Consider the following 13,594-nt stretch of genomic DNA (forward strand, 5'->3'; position numbering starts at 1 on the left):
CTACTCCAAATAATCAACTAGGGTATTTTAATTTTCGTTTTGCGTTATAATGCATAATACTTTTCGTTTGAATAAACAAAAGGTAATTGATACTCAATTTGTCTATTATTAATGTTCTCAGTGAATAAACTTGAATTAAAGTATCTCTGATGGCAAAATTACCACAAGATTGTTTTATAAGTCGACGGCAAAATAAAGAATATTAAAAGAAATAATTGAATTTACAGCCGTTGGTCGTCAATGTTTATTTGTTTGCTAAAAATTAACTATTTTAAATAATAAACATACATACACATAATCACGTCCATATCCCTTGCGGGGTAGACATAGCCAACAGCCTTAAAAAGACTGGTAGGCCACGTTTAGCTGTTTGGCTTAATGATTGAATTGAGATTCAAATAGTACCTACAATACAAAATAATACAGGTTGCTAGTCTGTCGCCTAAAAAAAGAATCCCAAGTTTATAAGCCTATCCCTTAGTCGCCTTTTATGACATCCATGGGAAAGAGATGGTGTGGTCCTATTCCTTCTTTTCTAATGGTGCCGGAAACCACACATTAAATAATATGCTTCTAGAAATAGGTTGGGATAATCGAACGCAGTTTAAAAATACAAACAAGAAACGCTTAATGCAAGGTGCCAATAGTTGTTTGTCTCTTTAATTTTAACTATTGGTATATATTGTTGCCAACTATACTGTTTGAAGTTTCGAAACAGTTTTTTTTTAATTATGTAAGCATGAAATATGTTCCTAAAATATTTTTTGTACTAGTAGATATTTCTTTTCTGATCACTGTTAATTTTAGAATAGAATAGATTTATTTTCAAAATTGGATTCAAGGTATCACTTATTGACGTCACATCACTTAAATCTAATTATAACTACTACTGCTTCCAAAGCGCATGTGTAGATTTCTATTTGTTAATAGGAAAGGGTAATCAAACTCCGAAATTCAGTTGTCAACAATTTGTATTTTCGCACCTTAGGTGATTTTCATATTTAATAAAAATTTCTTTTTCTCTTATATACACATTAAATCGAAATTTAGTCAGTGTATTTACAAATATATTAAATAGAATTTAGTAAAAATTAGTGAGATTTAACAATAGCTACTTACTTATGCTAAACATATTTTAGAACATCAACAACATCTTTCACTCTGGTGAAATAGAAAGATGGCTTAAAATAATAACCGTAATTACAAAAATTCGTTAAGATTTCGCACCCATTTTCTAGGTATCATGTGAACACTATATCATGTAAACCATGATAGTTTATATGATATAAATCGGTATTCGTTTTAGAAAAATTCGCTAAGATCTAGATAGTAACATGAGATGTGATAGGTATGATGCACTCTATCGCAACGCTGATTGTTACGCACCTAACAATGTAAAACTTCGTTTCTTGGACACTGGTCGCGCGACGAGAGGATTGCGACCCTCCAACAAGCGGCAAGTCGCAATTCAACTCGCTTCCTAAACAAACATCGTATATCAATAACTTTAACGCGATGCAACATTACGTAAAAGTTTAGAATTTAGTCTTCTCCGTTTCAATTGTCACTCGTTTGATTAACATGTTTTATTTAAAAACCTATCTACGCTAGCCTTGCCTATCGGAGACTTCGTCTCTGTATAACAGTAAAAACATTATAAACTCGAACAATCTTGCCATGTACAGAAATGTATGGTCGCGTTAGTTTTACTGACGAACACGAGTACAGGTCACAAAGTTCCTGCACTTTATGCAACAATATTGAAAGCTGAACTACTGGGAACGATATCATTAGGTTTTAGAATTTTTGTTAGACTTATTGCACTTAGGGTACCCGTATGAATGGCACCTAGTCTATTCTAAGAACGGTACATCAGGAGCACAGTTGATTTACGTGGACTAATATTTACTTTTATTTTTGTCCAACAAAAGCATCAGTAAGATACAGCTGCCTACTGTTGGGATACGGGTGTTCCAATTGGAATAAGTCTTTTTTACACTAAAATTTGTGCGTTTCTTCCAGAGTAGGACTAGATACTATTATGTTATACAAATTCGAAATTGTTTTTTTCGTTCCCAAGTCCAGCGAGTTAGTAATATTATTGTCCGATATCTTAAATTCATAACGACCAACATTATTGAAAGGCTCACCCTGTTGTGTATTTATCACTGCTTGTTTGGTGATGACATTGTAACAATTGCTATTGGTTTTTATTTCTTGCGATTGCACATTTGTTTCCAAAACATCATCTTATTCTAAAATAAAGATGAATAACATGGTGATTCAACACATGAAACTAGTAATTACAATAGAATGTATCATTAAAGGCAATTTTAAATCTAACATTCACTTATAAAACATCTGGTTGTGCACAATTTTGTACTTACAATGAAATAAAATCACATCTATAATGGGTATCTACATGATTGCGAATGAGTTTTTATTAAACGACAGGGTTTTCTTTCACAACGAGATTACCAATAAGTTGTCGTAAATTAGACCGTGCCAAAGGGGTCTGGTCAGGGTAGACTGGCCAACACAGGTACGCTATCGTTGTGGGAAAACCCGTAAAAGCCAGTTACTGGCCGCTTTATTCCCATCTACAGGAACGTTAAAAAACATAATCACAGTAACTGATTCTACACTTTAGAAACCAATCTTACAGGTAATTTATATCTACAAAACTTATGAGTATTATAAATAAAGAGACTTCACTATAGGTACTCGAAATAATTAATATTGATTAAGAGATCATAATTTACCGCCAGACACTATAACTAGATTAGTCTATAATACGCACGTTACAAAAATATGTATATGCCACTGGGTAAGAATAGGATAGTGAACAGTAGAATAACAAGTGCGATAATGCAAAGAGAGCTCTCAAGACCAACGATAATAAATATAGGTAACGGAGGTATAAAAAGTAAGAATGTTAATAGTTTCGTAAAAAGAAAAGATAAATTGAGCAAATTTTGTTAAAATGAATCATTTGAGCAAGAAAGACAGCTGCTGTCTAGAACTAAATAATGTTCTATTTTTATACAAAAGAGATAGATATAAAAAAAAATATTAACAATAGCCGACAATCTCACACTCCCATTTTTACTTCAATTCGACTAGAAATATAATAAAATAATTATAAGTTATCCCTTATTTAGCAGTCGTGTTACACTTAGTACGTATTAAAATAAAATTGCAGTGGCACGTTGTAAAGTTAAATTAATGGCACAGTTTCACGTTAGTTGTCAAGTATAAGAATATTATTTAGTCTACCAAGAATCCTCAAAAGGTAATCGTGGCCAAAGGTGTACTGCGGACAGCTGTACCTTAATATTCGGTAATTTGGTTCGATATAATTTTTTTTCGCGATGTACACGTCCTTTGCCTTGCAATTACCTGCGATTGGGCTCTTTTGTAAATGTATCACTTTATTTACGATCACAATCAACACATTCACTCATAATTTTAGAAGAGTACTTTTAACTATGTACTATCGTCAGACAGACAGATATGTTTTCGCTACGTTCAAGACGATAGTATGGTAAAACTTTAGAAAAGTTGCCTGCGCAGATGCATGGATCCTCACACTTTGCAAACGTACGTAGTTGCGGGTACTGGTCATTAGGCCGCATCACTTCGTAGGTAATCACGTTTGATCCCAATCATGTTCATTCAATTAATCTACCTATCTAAATAAATACAACGAGCTCATTCTTACATTAATTACGAATACGTATAAAAAGATATATATATATACCTATATATATTATATATATATAAATTTCAGTGAATTTACAAACTGTAGAGTTAATAAAGCTTCGTTAAAGACCATTCATTAACACTTATGCGATGAAATTATTTGATAACTTCAGCGTGAAGGTATAAAGTTCATTTAATCAGACTCTGAGGTCTCGTAGGTGGTCGCGGACGCATCACCGCCGTCACTGGAATGTGCGGGCGAGGGTGCGGCCGCGAGGTCTGCCTGCTAGAGCGGCGCGTGCGAGTGCGGTTCGTGGTGGTGCGCCGGGCCACCACCGCCGCGCTCCCTTTTCAGCCGCTGCTTCAAATGCACTTTAGCGTGTCGCTTCTTTTCATCTGAACGCGCAAATTTGCGGCCGCAAACATCGCATGCGAAGGGCTTTTCTCCCGTATGGGTCCGCACATGGGTCGTCAAATGATCCGACCTGCTGAAGGAACGCATACATATGCGACACTGGAACGGCTTCTGTCCGGTGTGAATGCGAATGTGCCGCGTTAATTCGTCAGACCGTGAGAATCGGCGATCGCAACCGTCGACAGGACACGCGTATGGTCGTTCATGGACGGGCGTTTTGCTCGGCCTGTTAGGATATTTCCGCGGCTTCACAGCGACTAGCCTCAATGGTTGCGTGCTTTGCTGGTACACTTGCGATAGGATTTCGTGTCCTTTGCTCGTTGAAGGGTTGTACTCTGCGAGTTGCACTGGTGCTCCACTCGGGCTCGGATAGGGCTCGCGTTTTGGCAAACCGGAAGGCCCAGGTGTGGGTTGCGGTGCACTCGCGTATTCTTGAGACTCCCAAGAGTGTTGCGGTTGCGGCTGAGGTGGCGGCGGTCTGTATTCGCAGTGTTGAGGCGCCGGGCATGCCTGCGGCTGCGGACAGTAAGAAGGCTGGCACTCGGGCGGGAGTAGTTCAACGCGTTCCTCATAGTCTTGTTGAAAGTATTTTTCAACGCCTCCAGCTCCGGGGGCCGAAGGGATCAGCCACTGCAGAGGCGGTGAAGGGGCACGTTTAGTAGTGCCGGTAGATGGGCCATACAATGAAGCACTCGCGCTCGACGCATTACTGGCATCCTCTGCGCGTGCGCCGGGCGACAGCGATGCTTCATGCTTGTGTCGCCTAGGGGAGCACCCCAATGATAGTTCATCACCAGGTAATGTACCTGAAACAAGAATATGTATCTTATGAATACCGGCGCATAAAACTTTAATTATAAGGTCCCAATGTTGTTATTCAAAATTTAAGTACAAATGCCCGGGCAGGAATTTGAATTGAACAGGAAGGCGTGTAATTTCTGATTTACGTAGGTACTTGACGGTAGGTTTATGACGAATCGAGTGAATTGCATTGAATAAAGTTAACTACGATATTATTTGAATGTATAAGTAATATACGTAATACAACAAAATTGAAGCAATTAATAAATTCGTTAAACGAACTAAGTAGAAATTTGTAGTCTACATTTTTTTAAATCTGGGGCAGAATGCCTCATATTTAGTTAGTCTTTTTGTATACTTGGCATACAGTAGGCAGGTAGATAGTAGTTACATTACACATTCCCATGGAGTTCCACTGATTAATTATAATACATTGCAACAGTAAATTAACAACAGAACTTTAGCAATAGTTAGGTTGTAAATTTTTTGGACATTGTAACAAATATAAGGGTTCTCTATTGAAGATACATTAGAATAATATACAAATCTTAACAATTTAGTTCAATTTACAAAAAAATCTAAAAGATTTAAATGTTTTTATTAGGCGTTAATGTTGTTCATAATATTAGCTTGTAACCGGAAGTCAATGGAGGTCCTGGCACGATAAGCTGTCCCGGACGCTGATACCGTATCGTAATTACCTATCTGTTCATGGACATACGTATTGCGAGATCAGAAAAATCATGTTCTGCAAAATGTCTGTAAAAAATATGAATACATACATATAGTCACGTCTATATAAATTCGGGGTATACAGAGCGAACAATCTTGAAAATAGTGACAGGTTGCTTCAAAAAATTTCAGAGAAACATTTTGATAAATCCGTAATTGAAAATCGACGCAACTTTAAAATAAATAGTTCCTTCCGTTTTTATATAAAAACTATCTTCCTTTTCCTGTAAGCTAAACTAAGTATTTTTTATAAAGATGTTCAAATATGCTCTATACAAACTTTTTTCAAGCTATATTAAAGTATGTTCCTAAGTACTAAATACCCTTTTCTTTAAAACTGCCTATTTTACATTACAATTAAGAGGCATTATAAAAACAAAAAAAATATTAATTTTTTATGCATAGGTACCAATATTTTTTTTTATATTCTAATTATTAAATTTTCATAAAGAAATGCGCCACACTGATAAAAAAAAGGAAAATATTTTTCGATCATTATATAGATACGTAATTAAATTTACTGCGATATTAGATATGAAAAATCCCCCGAAATGTCAAATGCAAGTTTTTACAAGTTAATGTCAAGATACATAGGTATGTCTGAAATTTATATATTTTTTTTCATTAGTTCTACTTCTAGTATATTTACCCGTTTAAAACCTTTTGTAGGTGTCAGCACAATTTGCACTACTTCACCTGAATTAACGAATTGCTATCAGATTGACTGAATTTAAAAACCGACGGCAAAAGTACACTGAAGCTCCAGGCGGCTTCTGTATCGATCCGACCATATGACGCGGGGCGGTGAACTTTCCATTTCACTTTATCAACGAACACTCAATCTTAGAACCAACAAGTGGAGTGAAATCGTGGTAATGAAATTTAACTAGGAGTGCACTTAAAATCGCGAAGGACGGTTGTACGAGAAAGTATGTTTATTTACAACGTTATCAATGAATTGCGCGGCGCGATCCATTCCCGCCTACGGATCCCGGCGGCGCAGTGTGCAAACCCGCGGGAGCGGTATAGGGCACGAAGTCGACGGAGCGTAAGCGCACCTGATATAGGTGGTGGTTCCAAAAGGCTCGGGAAGAAGGCGGGCAGATCCGAAGTGGTGACTGGCGTGTTGAGGTCGGCGGGCGTACCACCTGGGGTGAGCGCCGGCGCAGGCTTCAGAGCACAGTCGAATCCTAGGGCTCCCATGTCGGCTAAGGAGAGCAGGTGCGGGCCGGTCGGGGGCTCCGCGTCCGTGCCCATCCCGTCCGGCACGACCTGCTCCTCGGCCCACTGGCCGAACGGAATCACGTACAACGCCAGCGTGAAGACGGCCTCTCGCGCGGCCGGTGCGAAGGGGACTGGCGCCGCGCGACCCCGCGTCGCAGTTTTATCAATGGAGCCGCAGTCCCATATTCGGTAGCGGCGCGCGCATCTCCGCCAATCGCGCTGCGAGTTGCCCCCCCGAGGCTGACGTCACCGCCTGACGCCGCCCACCGCCCGCGCCGCCCCGCCGCCGCCCGCCGCCCCCCGGGCGTCTGCGAAGCCTCCATCTCCTCGGTTCTCGAGGCCACCTTGCTCGCGCCCGCTCCATTCAATAGCGCGTGCCAGCCTCCCAAACTTGCTTGTTTGCATATATTCTAATGTACTTTTTTTCTTCAATATTATTGACAGACACTGATAATATTCTTTGATTTATGATTTACGGCGATCGAGATTAGTATGTGTTATGTTTAATTACAGTTATAACGTCCTCTTTAAAGTGTAATAGGGACAGGTCCGCTTAACTTTGAAAGTTGCAGTAAGCAGTTGCAAATTAAAATGTGGGAAATATCTTCGGAGGACTTAAAATGTATTTTCTTTAGTTCAACATAAGTGCTATTCAGTGCGTACAAATTTTTTATAATAAATAAGATGTAGTTTGATGTATGATTAAATCAAATTAGTGCATTGTTAGGTAAGTGTTGGTTTACAATAATGGCTTACTCGGCGTAAGATAGCGAGTGGACGCCTATGTAGCCTTGACAAAATCAGACTAATATTACAATGGTCAACAAGTACCTACCTACTTTTATTATGTGTTCCAACTTTGTTGGAAATATTATATTATACTGTAGGTATCTACACTTAGTCGGCAAATAAATAAATATGAATATCTTCTATCATGAAATTTTTATCTCTATTTAAATTATTCAATACCTCCGGAACATCAAGCTTCTGCACAAGGTCTCGCAACCTTAATAAATTCCAAAATCCCTTTATGCCTAAATCGTTTTCTATGAAACCTCCCAAAAGTAAAAAGTTCTTGGAAACCTTTCTGAGATAATATATCACTGAGGTACCTATATCTGGGATAGAAACACTCTACAACATTTCAACATTAGATGCTTGTCCAAGAACATTAAACAAATATTGGCAAAACTAACAACGGCGATTTTGATTCCAACTGGAATTTAACCCGGAGCGACAGCTGGTAAACATGGCCGTAACGTAAAGATGTGAAATGTAGGTATATTAAAAATTAAACCTGAAAAACATGATCCTAAATCGTCATGAAACACTTGTCATTTCTCGGTCGTTTATATAATCAAGATACTTAATAGGAGCCGGTATTAATTTGCGTGTAAACCTTTTTTGACACAATAATTCAAGACAACTATCGCCTTTGTAAAACAAGTTAAGAATTTCGTGTATGACACATTTTTGTTGTTTTTTTTTTCAATATTATACTGCTTGTGACTTATGGGTCATGGCTGCCTCAATTATTCTCTAATGTTTTGGCTTGTCTGACTCCTGTAAATGATACCTCTATTTTCCCAGCCATTCATAGATTTTCAACATTCCATAGCTTTCTTGGCTTTCCTCGGTGTCTTTACTGTTGTTGCGATCATGCCTTATCATCGCAGCCTTTGTAATTTGTAAAATCTCGCAATATTTCTGTCTGATTAGTTTCCTCAAGTTCGTGTTTCAATAACATGTTTTTTAAACCTTTATAATTATTCTTGTCTGTGTTGTGCAAGCATTCGAGTTAGATATCAGAGATAACTATGCAATTCCACCTAGGTACTCTTGTAAGATCCCAAAGATGTTGAGAGTGCAACACGACACATGGATGAAGGGGAGAGGTACTTGTGATTTGGAGTTTTTATCAGTTTTACTTTGCACATGCATATTTACTATAAAGATACGGCTGCCGATTATGTTCAAGGGAGGCGTCAGGACAATGGCCGGAGCAAGGTGCGCGGTGGCAGCCCGGCTGGGCGAGACACGCCGACGCCCGATCAGGCCCACATGCAGCCGCTAACCCAATTATCGCGTAACAGAGACGATAAAGAAAAATAACAAACCCACGATTTCACCGACATCTAATTATAGCACGCTATTTGTGGGTGCGCGGGCGCAGGCGGCATAGCGTGGCCGCGATGTCAGGGCTATTCCTGGCCATCAGCTGACGCTCCCGCGCACTGCCGTTTTGCTCGTAAACACCACGCAACCGATTGACGTAAAATGCGAACAATCGAGTTTCCAGCAGGTGAATCACGGGATGAAAACGTCCCTGAGAGAATCGGTTCTAATTTTAACTTGACTAGTTTTGGTTCGAACTTCGGAGGCGGGATGCTATTTCGGCGCGTTGCTTCTGTACGTCGGCGTGGACTATTTTTGTCTTGAGACCATTTCGTTTGTTATTTGTAGTTACAACTTGGCTGAAGTATCTAGTAAACTGGCAGTTAGCGCGTTGAAGATGTTTGCTTGAAAGTTTATATGACTGTCCGTTTCACAATTTCTTTTGACTATTTTGAACATGATAGGCGTCAGTAGCAGTGCTGACAATTTTAATGTTTTTATTAGATTGTGTCAGTCGCGTGAAGTGTCACGCTATGTCAAAGTAAGTGTCATCTCATATAATTATACAAACAAAGTTGTAAGTCGTGGGTTAGGCGAGGCCGCGTGTCTTCCCACGGCTACTATGTAGCGCCGGTCATCGACAACGGGGACTCCGCGCTGTGGGTGGAAGTGAAACGTATGGATTTGTTCAAAAATATAGTGAATGAATTTATCTATTCATTTTCTCTGTAATCCTTTCTGTGAAAGAATATTAAGGCAGAATATAGTTTCATTAATTTATTAGCTACCAGATTTTTCCATCGATCACTTGTCTTCCTTCTTCAACGTATATTCACATAGGTACATCACAGAGTTCGCACTTATGGGCATTATGTTAGGAATATTTTTCTTGTTACGTATTTTTGTTTTTCTTAAATAATAAGGAAAGTAAACAAGCATTTCTTGGAACAATCAGAATCTTAAAAAGGTTGCTTATGAAAATGGCAGTGCCGAAGATTATGCATAACTAGGTAGCTGTCCCGGCAACGTTGTTTTAGCATATAAATAATTTTTAAGTAATTTCTAGTTAAAAAAAAAAACGTTAAGGGTGGACTATGGTTATGAAAAAAAGGTGTTGGCAGATTCTCAGACCTACTCAATATGCTCACAAAATTTCATGAGAATCGATAAAGCCGTTTCGGAATGGTCCGGGAACGAACATTGTGACACGAGAATTTTATACATAAGATAATAGCAAACGAGTTTATTGATCTATACACCAAATATCTATAAGTATGTCGGTTGTTTTTTGCTTTACTCTACAAAAACTTATGCGTTTTTAGGATATGGATAGTCTTAAGCATAAGGTGGCGCTTACGTAACTTCCCTTTGTACGTGACAATGTGACGTGTATTTTTCTGCTTGTAGTGGGCCTGAATTAACTTACTTTATAGCCCTATGAGTGACTATCATCATACTACATTGTTGTACTTATATAGGGCTAAATAAGCTAATAAAATTTGCGGGAATAGAGGATTAATAATAGCTGTAATGTTGCAAATGCAATTGTAGGTGAGGATGCCGTCGCAAGTCTATAAATACAGCGGTTGTATCATTACATTTCTTGTTATGACTCACTCGATGCTACGTTGGGTCTTTTGGATGTAATTCAAATGGCCAGGAACCCCTGTATGATGTAAGTTTCTAATAATCCGCCTTATGATATGGTTGAAATCAGTCCAATGTTAAAATTACAAGTAGTTATGAATAAATCAACCGCAGCTACAAATCAGAAAATATTTGATGGTAAGCATAGCATTTGGAAAATAAATTTAGCCACTTTGATTCTGTAACATGATTAATTTTACATGGTAAACAAGAAAAAAAATTAAAGAAATAAATATACATATATATACGGGATTTTACATATTTTGAAAAGTGCATAGGTTATTACCTGAAACTCGCACGTATAAATAGTGTAATGCTACAAAAACTGTATGCCGCCCACCATATTCGTAACACATTCTGAAGAACCCCCTAGTAGTACACCTGCCCTTGGTGCACTAGGGGTCTAAATACGATGGTTCGTTAGAAGGAAAATCTATTGATTACCTGTTTGTGGTTTGATTACGATATAGAATATATCTAGTAGGTACCTGGGTTGGTATTGTAGGTACTTATGATGCCAAAGAAATTCAAGTCACATTAACAGTCTTTATTATGGAACGCAGATCACGTAAAGATAAGTCGAAAACTTATTTTCAGTCGACTTTATTTCTTTACAGTACCATTGACCGATAACCCTATAACATTGGTACGTACATGACGCGTGCAGAGCGAAATAAAGCGGGCTCATCAAAAAATAATGTTGGCACAGATTCGCCATGCGACGCGGTAAGAGTCATGCGTTAGCGTCATTCGCTGTCACGTTTATTATTACGCCAGCAAACACTCGAAAAGTCTAATCTCGGACAAATTCATCAGTGACGTAAAACGTAACTGAAAGGATTAAGGTTCAGACATTATCATTTATAAGTACCTACTCTTATTCTTCATGAATCAAATTTCTAAACCAGTCGTCATCATCAAATCATCATCCTAGCGTTAATCCTAGTTATTTCTTTCCTCTGGGCATGCAGGACATGATTCCGGCTTCGATTATGACTTCGATCTTGTAGTGGAAAGTTCCGGTAATTTACTCAAAGAAGCAGGCAGGCAACCCACTGCCGCTAGAGTATGGCGAAATAATATATGTGCCTCGATGAAATTAGACGTGTCACATGTTGATAATAATCGATGTAAACGAAATAAAATACTGAATGTGAACCGTAGCCCATATTGTGTTGTTTATGTAGCAAAAGGGTGTTTTCACGGGGCGGTGCCGCTGACGTCAGGCGAAGCCACCCTCCGCGCCTCGTGGGAATTATACGCGTGACGCACGTTTACTCCACAGTTTTAGTGCTTTATTCCTTTCATAAGCAAGCAACGAATTATTCCTAGACCAAACATCGAATAAGTTCGATCCATGGAAAGAAAAAGCTATTGTTTGTTTGTAAACTCTTTACTGCACATAAAAATAATAAGAAATTACAAAACAGTTATTGGTTTTAGAAGAATACTAGCTATGTCCGCGACTTCGTCGTTATTCTGGGCATCATTGAGTTTTTTTTTCACATATTTCAATTTCATTATTTATTTGTTATAAGGAATAGTTGCAGCGTGATGTTATTTAGCCTAAAGCCTTCCTCGATTAATTGTCTATTCAACGCAAAAAGCATTTTTCAATTCGAACTAGTAGTTGTTGAGATTAGCACGTTCAAACAAACAAACTCTTCAGCTTTATAATATTAGTATAGATGTACATTGCCGGACTTATCCCAATTGGGACTTCTTCCAATCAACCAAAAAAAGGAAAATCCATATTCAAATCTTTCATATGTTTACATATAACGAACTAGCTGTGCCCGCGACTTCGTCCGCGTGGAAAAGTTATTTTGGGCATCATATTTATTTTTGCAAACATCCTCCTCGGCTTTATCAATTATAGCTGCTAAGCTCGGTCAGGCGGTCACGCGTATTAGAAGGAACGCTGGTTCGCCGTATTAAATGTTTCGCTGCAAATTGCTTATAACGACTATATCTCAAAACCTACCTATTCGTCTGATTTATATACTGTAAATGGCAATTTTAGTCTACATGAAAAGCCGAAAGTAATAAACATATTTATTTGGATAAGGATTAATACTGAATTAAAGAAAATTGGTTTCAAAATAACTTATGTTTATAATGAAAAAATAATCTTAAAAAATGAACATAGAAGTGGTTATTGTAAGTAAATCTTAAGAGATAGATATATGCTCTCGCGGACTTTTTTGTGGCAAAAAATGAGTACTTCACATCTTTAGTACATTGTTTTACTATATCTTTGTTGGTTTGCGCAGCGTTCGCGTGGAAAGCTCGCAGATGGCCGACTCATTCAACTTTCACCTGCATTGTTGACGTTTCCCGAAGGAAATCCGGGATAAAATGCGGTATAAAAAGCCTATAGCCTTCCTCGATAAATAGACTATCTAACAGTGAAAGAATTATTCAAATCGGTTCAGTAGTTTCTGAGATTAGCGCGTTTAAACAAACAAACAAACAAACAAAACAAACTCTTCAGCTTTATAATATTAGTATAGATTGTTAAATTTATTATTCTTTTGCTTGTAAGTGACGGTTTCGTATTTAAACACGAAGGGTTTCCTTTAAAACTTATGTTTTCTTAATAAAAACCAAATCCATTTGCTAAAAGTGTGTTAGGTTTTTTGGCTTATCTTTACATGCTTTATTGGCCAATTTCATACAAATGTTGCTAGGAGTTTTGTTGAAGGAAGACCTTCTCGGTACACAAATACTCCTAGGAAATGTCTTATTCTTCTATTTCAAGAAAAAATAAAACACTTGGAAAAGTGAGCGAAGGAATTGAAGAAAAGGGGAGAAATTTGTACGTAAATCTTAGGGCTTAATGTAAATAAATGTTATTGGATATTATAGATGCGCGTTCATTTTATAAGATAAACCCGCATCTCTAGGTATTTGAACTAATATGATAAAGTTTAAAATAATATAAGTTTATTTGTTTGA

The 13,594-nt window shown here is 37.8% G+C and overlaps 1 protein-coding gene across 2 annotated transcripts in view; it reads right to left on the minus strand.

Moving 5' to 3' along the window:
* Positions 1-852: 852 nt before the first annotated feature.
* LOC106135458 (early growth response protein 3) overlaps positions 853-13,594 on the minus strand; it is a 36,243-nt gene continuing 23,501 nt past the window's right edge. Inside the window, exons 1-2 of one of the 2 annotated variants that reach the window (XM_060945427.1) lie at positions 6,709-6,996; positions 853-4,923 (exon numbers count right to left, since the gene is read on the minus strand). In XM_060945427.1, the coding sequence (XP_060801410.1) occupies positions 3,989-4,923; positions 6,709-6,907 (1,134 nt within the window). In that variant the 5' untranslated portion in view covers positions 6,908-6,996 and the 3' untranslated portion in view covers positions 853-3,988. Of the gene's footprint in view, positions 4,924-6,708; positions 6,997-13,594 lie in introns of those variants that run through there. The other variant, XM_013335755.2, reaches the window with a different exon arrangement.

The sequence above is a fragment of the Amyelois transitella genome, chromosome 8, assembly GCF_032362555.1.
Source record: "Amyelois transitella isolate CPQ chromosome 8, ilAmyTran1.1, whole genome shotgun sequence".
In the NCBI taxonomy this organism is placed as follows: Eukaryota; Metazoa; Arthropoda; class Insecta; order Lepidoptera; family Pyralidae; genus Amyelois; species Amyelois transitella.